The sequence below is a fragment of the Patagioenas fasciata genome, chromosome Z (genome assembly GCF_037038585.1).
Source record: "Patagioenas fasciata isolate bPatFas1 chromosome Z, bPatFas1.hap1, whole genome shotgun sequence".
Taxonomy (NCBI): domain Eukaryota; kingdom Metazoa; phylum Chordata; class Aves; order Columbiformes; family Columbidae; genus Patagioenas; species Patagioenas fasciata.
The window spans coordinates 17,552,323-17,570,539 of NC_092560.1; the positions used below are offsets into that span (position 1 = coordinate 17,552,323).

The 18,217-nt window shown below is 42.2% G+C and overlaps 1 protein-coding gene and 1 long non-coding RNA gene across 4 annotated transcripts in view; one reads left to right on the forward strand and one right to left on the reverse strand.

The window, feature by feature from the left end:
• The window catches only part of TJP2 (tight junction protein 2), an 85,252-nt gene that overhangs the window by 3,755 nt on the left and 63,280 nt on the right, over nucleotides 1-18,217 (forward strand). For both annotated transcript variants that reach the window (XM_071802080.1, XM_065860645.2), the window contains exon 4: nucleotides 4,146-4,243. In XM_071802080.1, the coding sequence (XP_071658181.1) occupies nucleotides 4,146-4,243 (98 nt within the window). The remainder of the gene's footprint in view (nucleotides 1-4,145; nucleotides 4,244-18,217) is intronic.
• On the reverse strand, nucleotides 7,448-13,870 carry LOC139826399 (uncharacterized). 2 transcript variants are annotated; one of them, XR_011736431.1, is made up of 2 exons: nucleotides 13,710-13,870; nucleotides 7,448-12,842 (listed from the first exon to the last, which is right to left on the reverse strand). It is a non-coding gene; the product is annotated as an uncharacterized lncRNA (long non-coding RNA). The 2 variants fall into 2 exon arrangements; XR_011736432.1 differs by having other exon boundaries at nucleotides 13,446-13,870.

The window sequence follows — 18,217 nt, forward strand, 5'->3', positions numbered from 1 at the left end:
AATTTTGGTTGGAAGAGACCCTTAAGATCATTGAGTCTAACCATAACCTAACCCAATTCTGGCACTAAACCATGTCCCTAAGAACCTCATCTACGCATCTTTTAAACACGTCCAGGGATGGTGACTCCACCACTTCCCTGGGCAGCCTGTTCCAATGCTTGACAACCCTTTCTGTGAAGAAATGTTTCCCAGTATCCCATCTGAACCTTGCCTGGCACAACTAGAGGCCATTTCCCCTTGTCCTATCACTTGCTACTTGGGAGAAGAGACCAACACCCTCCATGCTACACCCTCCTTTCAGGTAGTTGCAGACAGCGATAAGGTCTCCCCTCAGCCTCCTTTTCTCCAGGCTGAACAGCCCCAGTTCCCTCAGTTGCTCCTCATCAGACTTGTGCTCCAGACCCCTCACCAGCTTCATTGCCCTTCTCTGAACTCTCTTCAAGACCTCTGTGTCTTTCCTGTTGAGGGGCCCAAAACTGAACACAGGATTCAAGGTGGGGCCTCACCAACACCGAGTACAGGAGATGATCACTTCTCTAGTCCTGCTGGCCACACTATTCCTGATACAAGCCAGGATACTGTTGGCCTTTTTGGCCACCTGGGCACACTGCTGTCTCATGTTCAGCTGCTGTCAGTCAACACCCCCAGATCCCTTTCTGCCAGGCACCTTTCCAGCCACTCTTCCCTGAGCCTGTAGCACTGCCTGGGGTTGTTGTGACCCACGTGCAGGACCTGGCAATTGGCCTTGTTGAACCTCATACAATTTACCTCAGCCCCATGATCCAGCTGGTCCAGATCCCTCTGTATGGCCTTCCTACCATCCAGCAAATCAACACTCCCACCCAACTTGTTGTCGTCTGCAAACTCACTGAGGGTGCACTCAATCCTTTCATCCAGATCATTGATAAAGAGATTAAACAGAACTGGCCCCAGTTCTGAGCCCTGGGGAACAGCACTCATGACCAGCCACCGACTGGATTTGGCTCCATTCACCTTAACTCTTTGGGCCTGGCTCTCCAGCCAGTTCTTTATCCATCAAAGAGCACATCCATCCAGGCCATGAGCTGCCAGCTTCTCCAGCAGAATGCTGCGGGATACAGTGTCAAAGGCTTTACTGAAGTCCAAGTACACAACATCCACAGCCTTTCCATCATCCACTGCATGAATCACCTTGTCGTAGAAGATCAGGTTGGTCAAGCAGGACCTGCCTTTCATAAACCCATGCTGACTGGGCTTGATTGCTTGGTTGTCTTGTATGTGCTGTGTGATGGTGCTCAGCATGATCTGCTCCATGACCTTCCCCAGCACCAAGGTCAGGGCTGTAATTTTCTGGCTCATCCTTCTGACCCTTCTTGTAGATAGGTGACACATTCACCAACTTCCAGTCAACTGGGACGTCGCAGGTTAGCCAGCACTGCTGATAAATAACTGAAAGTGGCTTGGTGATCACCTCCAGCAGCTCCCTCAGTACCTTTGGGTGGATCCCTGACATCTCTTCTCTGACATCAGCAGTCACTTCCCTCCTGGTGGGTACCAGGATAGACCCCTGTCTTGTAGTACATGTATATCACATGCACCTGGTAGAGGAGTTTCTTTGATTGCCCTGAATACTGAGAAGCAGTGTTTGCCTTGACCAGGTAGAGTACGTTTGTCCTGGCTTTATTGATGACTCAGCCTGTGGTGGAGAAAAGCCACAAGAGGATGCAATGTTTGGATAGGTGGTTGCAAAAGCAGCACCAGGGCATACATGGGGAGAAGGCAACTGTCACAGGAGACAGTATGTGGGTGCAAGCCTGATAATTTCAGCCTTTAATAGCTCAGCCACTCAAATTTGTTTACAGGAGTCACAGACTCTGATTAAAAATGTCAGTTTTATTTGTATAGGGAATTTATTAGTTTTATATACAATTCCTGATGTGGTTTGTATGTCACAGCGCTCTGCATGACTTGGAGGAAAATGCAGTTTTGCCGCACGCTGCTGTCTGCAGCACAGGTCTCTACTGTGGCATTTTTTGAGTTTACATAACTGCTGCTCCCTCTTAATGCCTTACCACAAGGAGGTTGCTTTCTGCTAACCCTGTCAGTTAAGCTCTTATGCTCAGGGACACTGAAGCAGATGGTTTGAGTTGCAGTGTGGAGGAAAAAACAAATGAAACAAAACCAAACCCTAACTAACTGAAACCCAGTAGTTTTCAAACTTGCTTCTGTGTAACTTTGCCGTTGTAATGTTCATTCTTTATTTCTTATAGCTAGGCTAGAAAATAACATATTGTTTGTAGGATTCTGTTGTTGCCCTTAGCAAATACTATTTGTTGCTTTAATTAAGTATGTGATTAATGTTATAGGTAGTTGCTTTTTTTTCTGAAAATAAAACAATTTTTTAACTGTTACCATTCAATATATTTTAGCATATCAGCACTTATCAGCTTAGTTTAAAGAGTTTAGGACAAAAATTAGCAGAAAGTTTATAATTTACTTCTTTAACAAACACTTCATGATGTGAAGGTGGCGAGTCAACTGATGTCAGAATTTTATCTGCAGCCACTGTAGAGTGGATTGTGTTTGACATTGATTCACAGTGAAGCTCAAGAAGAATTATTTTTACACCCATCTTTATTCTTACCAGTACTCCTTTTTCGCATAGACAGTACGATGTCATAATATCTTGTCATTTTTCTGTTAAGAGCAAGATGTTCAACAGTGCCAAGGTTACTCAAGTTAATTCCAAACGAACAAGGCTGATGCTATTGCAAGCCACAAGGTGGCAAACGTGATAAAGGTGTCGTATGCCAGCGAATTGTTATGAACTTGGTTTCTTCGTGCAATTTGGCGTCTTGTCCAGGAATAAAAAATATCTTTTGAAGAATATTCGTGTTAGCATGAGCTAACAAACATTCATCCACAGTACAAAACACATACAGTAGTATTTCTTAAAATATGGTAAAAAATATTTTGCATTTTAAGTTCTTAAAAAGTTGTATTTTGTAGTATTTCAGAGGCCTTGCAAAATGTATGAGAAAATGTTTTAAGCACAGCATTAGAAATTAACCTTTTAATTTGCAATGACAGAACAACAGTACTCTCCAGCAGCTGACACACAATATAAGCAATAGTGTAATTTTTTGTTGACTCTTTAAGACCCTATTTACTTACAGTGTTTCTGTAGTGTACAGCAGAACATCATGCTGAATACTTAATACGGGACTGAAGAGCATGCAGAAAGAGAGTGAAGCCTTTATATCACTATTCCAACATAATCACCCCAACCTGCTCTTTGAGCTTTATTCTAATATAGGGCATGAAATATTTGAGAAACACTAGAGTAAATATGACTATTACCTGAATCATCAGGCTGTATTCTGTAGATATTTCGGTTTTAATTAGCATAATTCAGATCATCTGCAGGTTAACTCTAGTCCAGGTAGTGCTGTTCTTTTAAAGTTACAACAAATATTTTGTCAGAGTTACACCTGCTTTTCAACCGCATCCGTGCAAATGTCAGAGACATGTGAATCACGTTGTCAGTAAGAAATGTGAGTAAGGAAGAGAAAATAAATGCTCATTACGATAATGGTCTAAAGCTGGCATAACTAAAACAAGCCAGACCTCATAGAGTTGAGAAATGGAACATTTTTGAGGTATGATTCAGGATCTAGGCACTTCATCAGAATTATTGGAGAAAGAATTGTGCTTATTCACTGGGAAATTGTTACAGTTACTTAAGAAAAACTAGGTAAAATTGCATGGCTCAAAAATCTAGCAATGACACATAAAGCTTCTTGACTTCAAGCCACACCAGTCCTGCATTATTCATGAGTAGAAAAAAATGTTATTGGATGATGTTTTAGTCATTGCAAAATAAACTAGCAGTCCTTTCAAGATGACAGGTCAAAGCTCAAGAGCATTATTGAAGTAGTGCCGTTGTGAGTGGTGCAAACAAACTAAAACTCTGACCAGAAGGTTTAAAGTCTAGATCAGACTTGAAGATATGTAGGTTGTCCTATTCCAAGCAATAGTTGTTTGGGAAATAGCTGGGAATATGATACAGATGTCTAAGTTTCTGTTTATTTACTGCAGATGATGTAGTTCTAGTCAAGTAACAGGATGCAAATTTTTAATTTCTCTCATTTTCTTTGTGTTTTAAGAGTGGAGTTCTAACAGTTAAATTAGGTGGAGACATGGGAACATATGTAATCAATAAGCAAACACCAAACCGGCAGATTTGGCTGTCCTCACCCACTAGGTAGGTTATGTGTAAGTTATGTAATGTCTACAGGCTGGGTGGAAATGTACGTCCCCTTTTTTATAGCACAACATGGACTGTGTAAAATCCTTTTCATAAGTAACCCTTTTCCTTAGTATATTCTCAGAACATGATACAATCTAAATGTTCAATAATTTCTTACAGAGGTTCGAGACACAGTGCAGTGTACTGACATGCCTAAATTAATCCAGGAAACATGTAATACAGAATTTTCATACGCTGTTTCAATCCAAAGCCACTGTCTACAGGAATATAGTCTACTCATAGGAAAAATAAACAGCCATGATTGAAAAAATAACCAGAGTTTCTGTTGGAAACAGAGTGATGATGCTGTTATGATCTAAACCTCTCTTTGTATTTAAACAGGGTGGCTCCTTCCCGTCCAAGCTTGTGGGATTTCCTGCTTTATATGTTTATGTGCTCTCGCACTGGTTGTTTTTGTCAAGCATCTGCACTTTATGGGAGCCTTGGCTAGCTGTTCCCTCTGCCTTCTCTAATGCTGTGCTTTGGCCCATTCCAGGTTTCCTGGTTGGTTTCAGCAGAGAGTACAATCAGGAGAGAAACTGTTGTAGCTGTCTCTCCCAAAAAATTGTATTCTCTGCCACTGTCCCAGTGAAAAAAACAGAGGGAGTTGGTCCGCGTTGCTGGTGGAGGAGCCAGCTAGCTGGAACGTATGAGCGCTGCCAGTAACCAGGCAGGCGTACCTCCTGAACAGCCTGCAGAAAGAATGTATTCATTGTGAAACTGAGAATGGTTTTGCAGTAGTAGACTTCTGTAGTAGAGCTTGTACGAGAGGAAAAAAAGGCACAATGGAATTTAAGATTTTAAGACAATTCTAATAGATGTAAAATTTAGCTAAAGAAAATTATAACCTTGCTTTAGTGTTCTTCTGTACTGGCTGGTGCACAGCATGCTATGTTAGTAATTTTTTTCTACTAACTCCTTTCCTATACCAGAATCATTTTACTAATTAAATAACTTACTTAAGAGGTACATGACTTGCTAAGGCACAGGCCTAGCAAGGTAACAAACCTTTTTGTATAGACAGATGCAGGGTGTGTGTTCAGAATTCGTTCATTCCATGTGTTTTGCAACAAGAATAATTTCTGAACCTTGATTTTGCTTAAGATGACTGCGAGATTTTTCTGTCACTGACACAAAGATTTCATCTATATATGAAACCTAAAATTTAGGGAATTTGTAGCTGTTTGGAGCCTACCCTAGTTGAGCTAAGACATACATGCTCCAGAATATGGCGTTCGTGAAATAATGTTAAGCTTTTCTTTTTGATTGCTCCAGTAGTGAAAAAAAAATATACAAAGAAAGATATAAACTTGAAAATTCTCTGATGGTCTTTTTCATCATCTGTGATGCAAAATGATTCACCTGCAAACATTAAGTTTTGTGTTTCTTTAACTGGTATAATGGAAAACAGTGGTATTTCCTGAAATATGACACTACATGTTCACTTCCTAGCTTCTGACAGCAAGTACACCATGATTTGGAGTAACATCCAGTGAAAGAGGCAAATGTTACTGCCAGTGATCACTTGAATGTTTTATTTGGGGAATTTATACAGTACATGTAGAATCTGGAGTCTTTACAAACATCTCCCAAGGGAGACAAATTCTTAAGAACTGAGAGACATTTTCTTGAAATTTTTTTACTTTGTGTTTTGCAGTCATGCATCTATACACCAAAGTTTACCTAAGCTTGTGTTTGTAAAGCTTTACTTACTCGACAATTTAAAAAAACGTAGTGAGAGGATGGGTGCAACCTGCCAGCAGTGTGATTGCAGTAATTTCTTGTAGCTTTTTTGAATGAAGAGACTTTTCAGCCTTACATGGCATCTCTTAATAATACTTCAGTGTGATACTTTAATTCTTCTCTTATTGTTTTAAACATGTATGCAGACTTTCCATAGGAAATGTATTTAGTCTGTATTTAACCTTGCAGACATTTGATTGAACTCACAAGATGCTTACTTAAATTATTGATTTAAATGAAAAAAACATATTTGTACAGCATTTTGGAGATTCAGAGAACTATGGTGGTGTTCCATATGCTAAGCATATTGCTGATATTTGCTATGTAACGTTTTAAAACAGTTAAAATAACTTAAGCATTTCTTTTTTTTGTCGGTGTTGATTAAATGGCCTGTCTTAGCCTGGTTTCATGAATGGCTGCATCCCATTCTGACATTCCCTAGGTGCAGGACAGCATAAACATACGCTTGCTGCAAAGACAAAGAGGTGAGAAATGCGTAGTAAAGTAACTGGAACACATAATCTCCATTCCAAATAACTACAAGTTCACATACAGCAAGTGAGATTTCAGTGGAAGTGACTCTAATTTGTGTTTGCATTTGTAGTTTCTCGTTGTTTGGTTAGTGGTTGGAAAGTTCTTCATTTGAATATTGCAAGTAATTCAGATATTCAAGGTTCAGATCAGTGTTTATGTTTGTAGAGAACCTGCAGATAGTTCTTGTGTATACATAGCATAGTCTGTCTTCTAGCAGGCCTTGTATGTGGATTGTCTGAGTTCCAAGGCATTTTGCCCAACGAGTTCGAGGGTAAGACTGATGGTTTGTGTGTTTATCCCGGACGGTTATTTCATTCCTTTCTCTTTTCTTAGTTTCTCTAGCTGACATTGGCAGTAGTGAGCACCTTTCAGTCATGCTCCTGTTTCAGATGTGGAGAACTGAGTGGATAGAAAGGTCTGGAATGGAACCCGAGTGTTCAGGTTTCTTTCTTGATCCTTAATTTAGACCTGAAAAAGCAAGCCAACAACTATATGATAGAACAGAGGAAAAAGGCATTTTAAATATAAATATCCCACATGCCAATATATTGGGATTCAGCTGGTAATTCTTTTATTTCATCTAAAGAGAAAGTGACAGTGGGGATCTGTGTTCTGCTGTGCTTAGAATATCTGCATCTGACTGCTACAAGAACTAATCAATAGCATTAATTCAGCATTATACAAATATCCCTTGTAATATGCATGTGCAAGGAAATTATGTGGGTAAGGGAAGAAATTGGGTAAATCAGTGCCAAAACCAAGAAGGGAAGGAGCTTGTGTCTGCTGGGAGTGACTGATGTATCTTGTCACCTTTCAGATACGTCTGTTAGATGGCTTGGCAGTTCCTGGCAGATCTGGCCTTTTCTGCTGCACATCCTGGGACTGCTCACCCATCCTTCTCCATGATAACTTGTTTCATTTTCCTGGGCACTCTCTGGGGTACGTCATAAATACGTGCTTCCAGCAGCTCCCCATGAATACTTACACAGTGTGTGTTTTGTTTTCTAGTGGGCCCAAGCGCTATGACTGGACTGGACGGAATTGGGTATATTCTCATGACAGAGTATCCCTTCATGAACTTCTCTCAAAAGAATTTTCAGCAGCGTTAAAAACGAAATTGGATTTGTCCTGCTTAATATATTCTGGGAAAGAAGATACTTGATGATATTCTACCTCATGAAAGTTTAAAGACTTTAATGGCAAGCCAAGCCCTTCCTTGGTTTCTGAAGTACCTGAGCTTAATTCTGGTGTTGTTTTTCATGACATCACTATGTTGTGTAACAAAAATGAAAATAATATCTTTTTCTCTAATGCTCAGTCTTTGGTTTTCTGTGTCACTGCTTGCATCTGTGTCCATGCAGTATGGGTGGTCAAGGTCTCCCTTCCTGTCACTGCATTTCTTACTTTCTTACTGCAGAAGTAAGTCGTGAATTCTTAGTCTCTGTAGTCTTGTTTAGACGTAAGGATTGACGCAGCTGGTGACTTTTGACAAACACACAAATGCTCAACTTCTTTTGGTGAAACTTTCACCCGAAAAAAGAAATGCCTGCAAACTGCGTTGACACAAGTTGTGGTACTGGGAATACACTGCATTAAAATTAGTGACTCTTGTGAGTGAATAACACATCACAGTCAAATTGAACACACCATAAATTAAATTACTGTGGCAAGTAGAAACTTCTCATTTTGTGTAATGCATGTAGTGAAAGTTCTTCTCTAAGTATTGCGGAACTTGCACGTCTCTGCAAATGGTAAATTCTGCTTTCTTTCACATGAGGATTTTTTTTTTTAGCTAAATTTAAAATACTTAGAAGTCTGTGTGATTGGAAGCATCTTATGGAACTGGAAAGGCTAGTATGTGATGTTTAAGCTGTGTAGCAGTATCTGCAAACACTTCATTCTTTTACTGTGAAGTTCTCTTTCTGTTACCTTTATTTCTTCAAAAAGTAAAATACATAATTTATTGGCTTTTTTGACTTAGTTGAGCAAAATTAAGATCCTCTCATGGTAGCAAAAATTAGTACTTTTTGTTTCACTGCATTTCTTAAGTGGGGCACAGGCTATCTTTTTTCACAGTGCAGATGCAGAAACTTCCACCTTTTTTCTTCTTAGAATTGAGTATGGTACTTACGCTGATGAAGCTGTATTTTTCAAGCTGTTAAAAAATGAGAGTGAAATAAATTACATACTCTGCATCTTAAACCAAAAAAACTTTAAAAGAAATCATGGGCTGGAAGAAGAACACTTCAACACATGCATGGTTGTATTATTACCACTGGTGGTTTTTAATTCCCTGTAAGATGGAAACACAAAGTTGTTGACTGATTCTTGAGGAAACAGTTACACCATACTCTCATAATTTTTTATCAATGTATGAAAAGATGTTCAGTGCAAACTATTTTTCTTCTTGGTTCTTCTGATGCTTGTGGTTAGTTTGGCATGATCCTCTGGCTAGCTAGAATTATTACAGATGTGATTCATTGTGTCATTGAAAAGCAACAGCTATATAGTATTGTTGTCCAGTATTTGCATTTAAAGTGTTGTTGCCCACTATTTCCCACCATATAAATAGAGAGTAACATTTCATTTGAAGTAGCTCTTGGTTAATTGTGCATACTGTTTGCATGTTTTTCAATCAAAATAAAAAGTTACCTTTAGCTACAGTTACCTACTTCAGCTCTACGAGATGAGGTAAATATAACGACTACCAACGCATCAATACCAGAGTAAAATATGTTGGTTCTTTTTTTTTTAACAACAGAGAGCTAAAAAGAGAACATCTTTTTACTGTCTTGAATTTAGAACAGTGAAAATAATTTACAGCATATGGAAAATGGTAGTAGTTAGTTCTACCTCCTAGTATTTCAAATAGCTACTTAAACATATTTGTATAGATGTTATGACCTGATGTTTGAATCAAAGATATTTCCTCCTGGTTGTGCCTTTGCCTGATCATGTATAGCTTGTGTAATTATTTTTCTGATTGATTCTTCCAAAATTTATTTTAAGTAATTTGCATGCAACATATTCACTGACATGCATCTGATTCATATTTGGAGGTTTATTCCATATTCCCTTACCTCTCATGCAAATGTCTATGGCAAGATCAAGTTGCATGTAGAATTCTTAGTTGATTACGTAAAGGTGTGATTTCAGGCTATGATGACAAAGCTAAAGACTGCAGACATACACACTGTTTTGAATTTTTTATGTTTCTTAAAACACTTACTGGAAAAACTCTTCAAAATTTGGCCAGTTCAGGTGGATTTTATAAGAGCACTTTAACTTCCATGTTTGACATGCCGTGGTTCTGCTATTTATGCAACTTCCTGTGTTTAGGTAGCTGAGTAACAAATGGATTTAATCTAACTGGTAAAGATAAGCAGCATCAGCAAGTTAGAATGAGTTTTATCGTGGTGTACAAAATGAAATCATAAGATGCGACTCGTTTTTTGCCCTAATACTTGCTTGAAATTTTAAGTCAGGGCAAGGACTCTGGCAGCCATCACGCTCGTACAGTGGAGGCACAGGACAAGCCCCGATCCTAAGGTCAGACTTTGCATATTGCCCCAAGACAAATAACTCCTCTGTACTGTTTTTCAGTTCCGTAACTTACTTGAATAAGCAGAGTGCTCCCTGGTTACGTGACACCACGACACTAGTTTGTTTCTTTTCTCACGAAGGAAACAGCTGAAGGAAAATCCTCTGATGGACACTGTGCACAGTCAGTATTGATAACCACCAGTGTGTTTCTGGCAGTGGTTTCCCCATACAACAGTTGCTCCACCTCCAGTGAAGGAAAACACACAGAATACTTTTGAAAGACGAGTATTGGCATTAGTAGCTGTACTGGATGCTCAGACTCAGCAGAGAACTTGGGCTGTGTTGGGTCTTTTGGGGTATATCAGTTTTCACCAATAGATAATTGCTCTTTCTGGAAGTGGTTGACTGTATTTTTCTGCTTCTGGTCTGCTGTCTGAAAGTCCCAGCATTTCTAGCCTTGCTCAAATTCACTGTGTTCTGTGAGCCAGTGAGTTCTTTAGAAGTCTTGATTTGTGTAGTCACGCAACTGCTCACAGTCTGTATTGATCACAAAATACTACATATGTCTCTGACAGAACCTACATGCCTAAGTGCTTCTCTGGTGTTGGTTGGCTCATTTTCCTTTCCCCTTGGGATAATTCTTAAGAAACGTTACCTTTTCCCTGCAAGACTGTTCCATGTGACAAAGTCATCTTTGTTCTTTAAAATTCGCAGTCTTTTGGCAGCTTCAATAAATGTGATAAAGACCTGTCCTGAAGAGGTGGTAGCTGAATAAGCAGGATGTGCAGGGAGGTTCATGTTTGATTACTTTCAGCTCCTGGTTAATGGTTGAACTCTGTGATGGTGCTAACCAGCTCTGGAATGTGTGGGAGTCCTGGAAAGGAAGGTGGAGGCTTGCCAAAATACCTGGAAGAACATTCAGAACAGAAGAGGAAGCATGGGAGGGGCAGAGGCAAAGGCCATCAGGAAGAGATTAACTGTGCCCAAGGGCTGATGTCACTGCCAGGGCAAGGAAGGACCAGGGGCAAACTGCAGCGTGCTGCAGCCCCTTAGGGGGTGGTATTTCACATTTACTGCACACCACTGCTTAAAATTGAAACCAGTCAAACACATTCCATGTCCCAGTCCATTTTGCTATTGAGCATTAAAAAAAACCAACAACAAAACAAAACAACCCAACAACTCCTCTTTAAGAAAAAGTTGTTTGGATTTACATCTCCCCGTGTCCCAAAATGTCTTCAATGTAATTTGTACTGTTGGCAGTATTAGAACAAAGACAAGATTAATGACCTCTACCAAAGGAGAAAGCCAGCGAGGCTGTTTCGCTGGGGGGAGAATAAACAGAGTTATGAACAGATAAAGATTTTTAAACAATTAATTACCTTTTTTTTTTTTTTAATTCAGGTTAAGGAAAGACAAATTTAGATAAGGAAACAATAGATGTTTAACACAAGCAGTATAATGTTGCTGCCATCCCCAATTTGCTGAATTGTTTTTAAAATTGTCATGGTAATTATGGTAAGTTATCAGTATTACAATGAGTAATTTTGTAAGCATTGTTGGCTTCCAGTTGTAGGCTCTTCTGCTAGCCATCAATGTTCTCTACCGTTCTACTAAAAAAAGTAGGAATATATCAGATATGACAATAGTATTGCTTCTCTTCACAGCGTTGTAGAACCATTAACCAAGCATCATTGTAAGGTCACTATTACAACAGTACCTTCAGAAAGAGACCTAGCAGCTCAAGTTTTTAATCATTCATAAAGGAAATGGACACCCAGCATAGTGAAAACCAAATAATCTGACAGGTACCTGCAAGTCAAACTAAATTGCTACTCCTCATGCCTTAATTTCTGCTTGAAAGCAATATTGTCTTACATACCAATTGCTGAACCTGTCTATAGCTGACAGAAATGTTACTCAATTAGTCCAATTTTTTTCCTGAGTTTTGCTGTTTGGGGCTTTTAGACTGCAACAGTCACTTGAAGACTATTGTATGCACAGGCATGTTAATTATTAACTGTAGCTACAAGCAGTTTTTTTTCAATGCAATGTCTGAATGCAGTTTCGTATTTGCTGTCAATAAAACAGACTCTTTCGGTGGCTCCTTCCAAAGTCCAGCACCTTCACGAAGAACACCGTTTGCCTTCTTTATCTTAATTTCTGTATGAGGCATTCTGAACAAACGTAATCTGCACCTAACAAGGGAAGAAACCAGTCTGAGTTAGGTGTAGGAGTCTGGACTAGTTAGTATCTGTTGAAAAATCATCTGCCCTTTGTCACCAGCAACTAAGACCAAACAAGAAAACTTAAAAGTTTTTGTTTCACAGACCTGATAGTGGGGGAATACACAGTTGAATTTTAGAGGGGGTTGCATCGGGCTTAACTGCCCGTGAGAGCAGATAACAAATTCCTGGTGACATTCAGTGCTTTACAGTACGGAAGAAATAAGACTCCTAAGAATCCTGCAAGGCTGTGCGGCCTTGCCTTTCCCATTTCAGCTGCGGGACGTGAGCAATGCCGGAAAGCTGATACCTGTGGAATGCCAGCCTGAAGTGCAGTTCCCTTTCGGTAAGTTAAGGTTTCAGGAACAGCATTGGTAGCACTTGCAGAGTGACGCTGTGTTCTGGCCTGGAAATGAGGCTGCTCTGCCTTCTGTTAATCTTGAATGTTTCAGCTGTGAGTGATGATGTGACCACACCAGTAAAGCAGGGGGAAGTTCGCCACAGCTCTTCTGTGATAAGAGGCAGGAAAAAGCAGATTCAGAAGCATGTGTAAACACTGCACGGTGGTTTAAAAGCTTTTTCAGAAGTCTTCCAGTTAGAAAAGTTGAGATGGGCAATGATCCCGAGTTCTTAGCAAAACGTTGATGTAATCAGAAGAAACGTACAAACGCAGGGCTGGGTGACAGCGCACCCCCGGAGCTGCTCGAGGAGGAGCGAGAGGGTCCCGCCAGCGCGCCCGGCCCTCCACAACCGGCACCGGCCGCCCGCAGCTCGGGCAGAGGCGGGACCCCCTCTCGGGAGAACGGACGGGCTGAGAGAAGCCGGGAGGGGGGCGAGGCGACCGGGGTGGCCCCGCCGCGGTGACTCAGCGACGCGGAGCACCGGGCTGCAACCGGTATTTCCTGTTCCCCCGCCCGGCGCCGCGTGTGTGTGGAGGGGTGCCCGGAGGGGAGCCAGGCGAAGTCGCCCCTGAACCGGGGCCGTAAGGAGGCGGCGGGAACGCAGGTGGAGCCGCGCCTGCAGAGGGGGCGCGCAACGCACCGCCCGCCCCGTCCGGCCGCCGCCGTCCCTCCTCCCCTCCCTCCCGGTCCTCCCCGCCACCGCCTCCCCACCTGGGGGCGAGGCCGGCACCTGCGGCGGGAGCCCGCCCCGGCACGGCCGCGCCGCCCCCGCCCCGACAGGAAATCGCCCGACTCGCCGGGAGCGGCCGCAGCACACCCGGACTCGGCTTCACGCTCGGAGTCTGCAGCGCCGTTGCAGCCGCTCCGGGGCGGCGGGCAGGGCTGAGCGCGCAGCCCCGCCGCTGGGCCGCTTCCCGGGACCTCTGCTCCCGCCACCGCTGCTCCCGCCGCCGGCCGCCGCCACACCGGGGCTACCTCCGCGAGCAGGCGAGTATCCCCACGGGGCGCGGGTTGGGCTGCCCCCGGCTCCGCGCCGCTCCCCTCTCCTTGGGCAGGTGCGGCGCTCCGCCGCCCCCCGTCTGGCGCCGCCGCCACCTCCGCCCTGGCGGCCGCGCTGCGGGAAGAGCTGCGCGACTTCTCCCTCCTTTGTGTACTTTGGGTTTTTCTCCCCCGCCTCCCCCCGCCCTTCCTCGGGCGCACTTCGACTCCTTTGTCCGCGGGCGCCGGGGCAGGGGCTGCACTCCCGCTGCGGGGACCCCCCGGCCCGGCCCCGCTCCCGCCGCCGCGCACCTGGGGCACGCTACAGCTGGCCCGGGTCGGGGATCGGCTTTTCCCTAACAGGATTAAGCGGCTCTCGGTGACTTTTTCCGTGCTAAGTACTTTCCGGGAGAGTGCGATACTACGTGGGAAGCGGGAGAGAATGTCACCGATGAATCAGGGGTTTTGTTTACTTTTTTTTTTTTCCCCTTAGGAGGGCGGCTCCCCCGACAGGAGCACACCCCCGACAGCGGGGCTTTGGGCTGCCTTTGTTATACACAGAATTCCTGAAATCTTTGTGTTGGCACATCCCAAGTGAATTCCAGCCGTGCCTTGGGCTTCGGCTAACTGGGTCAGGGGAAGTTTCAAGTTAACGGGGAGCTGTAAAACAAAGGAACAGGCAGTTCCAGGAGCCAAATGCTTGATTGCCCTGTTAAAAGTGTCTTGGCATCAGCCTTGTTTGCCGTGCTGGAGCCGAGGCCCATTAGATTTACATCGTGTGGTGTCAAGGCTGATCTGCCAGTGGCATGCACTTGCTTTATTAGACAACTCTGCCCTTACTTTCCCCCTACTTGAAACCTGTTTCCTCTACATATTTTCCCAGGATGAAAAAGTACATGCTGTCTGAACATACGTGTGTCAAGAGTCATACACTAATCTTTCAGATGGGTTACCTGACAACTTTCATACCTTCAGTGTTGCTTTCTAATAGTTACTTTCTTAAAACAGCTGCAACCTCTGAATGATCTGTTCCCTAGCTTCCATTTATAAACTGGTGTTGAATCCAACAAATAGCACAGTATTTGAAAGCTCTCAGCCCCATAGCTGTGTTCCAGCAGAGGCCACCAAAAGTCTGCTTTGTTTTAACCTTTGGCTGCAATTACGAAGGTGGAATTGTTTGAAACAAAATGACTTTTATTTTGCTCAGCAGAGTTTTATTTTAGAGGTTTAGGGCTGTGATTCGGCAGTGGTTGAGAGGAAGGAAAAGAAGAAATGCTTTGCATGTAGTAAGCATGTTTCTGCAATTTAGACATGATCGGTAAGATTTATACTTACTATAAACTAGCGCTTATGAGGGCTTTCTTCAGGCATCTGAGGAAGCTGTCTCCTGTATTTGACTTTTAGGTGAGTTTACTGTTATAATTGCTTCCAGCGTGTTATATGCAAACATCTTGTTATGCCCTAAACATTTCAGGTAGCGGTAGTGACTGTTCTTCCCTTTGCAAAAGGAAGTCACTATGGATTGGAGAAACTCTGTCTGCCTTTGTGTTTTGCAGTGGCTGTGTCACAGTAACTACTTCTGTGGTCAGTGCCACTACACTGGGCTTTTTGTGAGACTAAAGATGAGTATTGGGAATTATGCAAAGGGGTTAGCATGGTCCCAATACTTTGCATGAACTATAATCTCAACAGAGCTCTTCAGAATGAAACATCAAAGTAATAAAGTGTCTGATACTTTTTTGATTGCTTAATCCCCCTTTTCCTGGTTCAGTGTCTTCTAAGGACAACCAGGAAATCTTTCTTATCTGATTAAAATAATGTTTAGGCACTGACATGGTTCACAAAATGGAATGTGTTGTACCTTTATAAAACCTAGATGCATCAGAAAGTTGATCATAGTAACCCTCAGCTGGAGAATGGCCTAATATTCCAGGACTACTTCAAAGCTGCATTTAACTTGGAGCCAATTCAGATGACAGCATTTGTGTGTATGTTTTGACAGCTACCAATATTGTTTGTCTCCAGAACTTCCTTGTAGGGTAAAGGAAATCTCTTGTTACAAGACTGTTCTTTTTTAATTGCTGAAATAACAGTATTTACATTCTCAAGGACAGTTTAACTTTTGTCATGCCTTGACTGCATCAGTTTCATCCTCTTGTAGTAACTCTAGAGCAAGTAATTCTAATAAGCGGGAAAAGAAAGCACTGGCATGGTGTAACACCTGCAGTTTGTTGAGGTTAGAGATTTTCAAGTCTGTTTTATTTTCAAACAGGTATGAAAACACTCATTGGTGGGGAAAAAATAATTTATTTAATCTGGCAGTTGATCCTTGACATCAGCTGCATGAGGCCTGTGAGTCTTGATCTGAGATTGCAGCAAATTTCTGTGAGCTTCAGAAGACTTCTCAGAAGTTACACAATCAATTTGTAAAACAAACACGGCAATAAGAGTACAGGCCATAATTTTTAGCCGTATCTTCTAATATTATGGACCTTGCTGTAGTGAAGAATACTTGCAAACGGCGAGTTACCTGCAAAGGCTACAGCGCCAAAATGCGTATGACTTGCTTTGCATGGCCATGCTGACGTATGCGCACCAGTGCACGTCATCTTCCACGGCTGAGGGTTTTGGTGTCAATTCCGTGACCAAGTACTCAGGCTTAATTTCTGCACAGATTCTTCTCCTAGATGATTTTGTCAAAATACAGCTGTTCAACCGTGAGGTGCTCTTCTCAATTAGCTGAACCTGTCCTCTTCCTCAGAAGGAGCAGCACTGTGTTAGATCCTGTGTCTGCTCCCTTGTAAAGTGTGCTCATGCCTGGTCCCCAGGGTCTTTGGAGCCGTCTGTTGCCCTTTAGCAGTCTTTTAACAGTACTATCTATGGTCATGCTAGTTGCACTTCAGAAAGCTTGGGGGGGCTGGGAGTTGGCTGGTTTGTTTGGTTTTGGTGTTTTGTTTTGTTTGTTTGTTTGTTTGTTTTGGGGTGTGTTTTTTGTTTTGTTTGGTTGTTTTGTTTTCTGACCAGATAAATAGTGATTTAGAACTTGCTGCATTTTTTTTTTTTTTTTAACCAAGCAAAGCCTACATTTAGCAGTAGAGGGCTGAGGTTATTTTTTACTTACATATTACATAATTAACACAGGTACTGACTGCAGTATGGGAATTATGCAGCAGCAAAGACCAGTCCAGGTCACTTCACAACTTAAACTATTAATGTTTGGGTTATTTTTTAGTTATTTTATTATAGTTGGTTTTTGTTTTCTTTTAAATCGGATTATTGCTTTTTGAAAGTGCATGTTATATAGGGAATATTGTAATTTTTGTTTCAAATTAGTATGCAGACTGTGGATTTCTGTCCAGTGTTAGATGACCCCTGCAATTGCGAATGTATGTGGGATGTTTGTGATCCAAGCCTAGTAATGACAGAGTGAGCTGGGGGAGCCCTGGTGGGATATCTTGTACAGCTTCTATCCTGGTGTGCATTCATTAGCTGCAGGCTTTGTTTTTAGGAAACATGAGCTACCCAAGTTTTCCTGAATTTAGGTCAGTATTGTCACTGTGTATGAGTGTTGGAAGCTCAGATGACCATGGCTTCTAATCTAGGAAGAAAATGAAACTCATTAGTGCTGTATTTTCACATGTGTAATGTGAAAATGACAGCTAAAAATACTGTGTGATGCAATAGTAGGGTAAATAAGAAGTGTGAAAGGGAAAATACCCTTTTGTTCTGATATTTTCCAATGCCTACTCCATTTCCATGCTATTGTCTTTGCTTCTGTTTTGCACCAGCAATCCACAGCTGCTTTTGAGAATTTTTTTTAATTTCATAACGTTATGCAGATTGCCTCAGGTGTGGTTGATGCACATGTGATATACATGCATTCTTAGGTGTGGGTATGGTTTCATTATGCTAGGCATGGGTTCAGATATTTTGGTCCACTTTGGATTTTTCCTCAGGTTGGCTCAGTAATACTTCCCACAGAAGTGTTTTGTTGTCTTTACTCTGTCATCCTGAACTAATTCTTTGTCATCAGCCTGCATTGTACTGATAAACTGAGCCTGAACTGGACAGTTTTTGGCTTCATCTAAACCAAGGTTTCCCATATTTGTTCAAGCTATTTGTTTTGCCCCATTAGTGTTGTTGTTTGGTTTTGGCTTTTTGTTTGTTTGTTGGTGGTGTTGTTGTTTGGTTTGTTTTTAAGACACATTGGAGAAAACCCATAAAATCTCTTTAGCATGTCACCGCTAACAGTGAGGCTGTCAGTAGTCTGGCTTGCTCTCTCTGTTCTAACATCTGCTTCATCATCCAGCTCTGCTTAATAGCCAGCAGATTTGGCCGCTGGTGTCTCTAGCCTCCTTAGCACAACTTTGTATAAGCTGATTCTGAGAATCTCCAGGAACATATGGACTGTTCAGGCAAGGGACGATCTCTAAGGAGGGGCCAAAACCAACTGCCTTTCGTGAAGCTGTCTGAAAGAAGTTTCCAGGTCCTCCTCTTTCCATGAA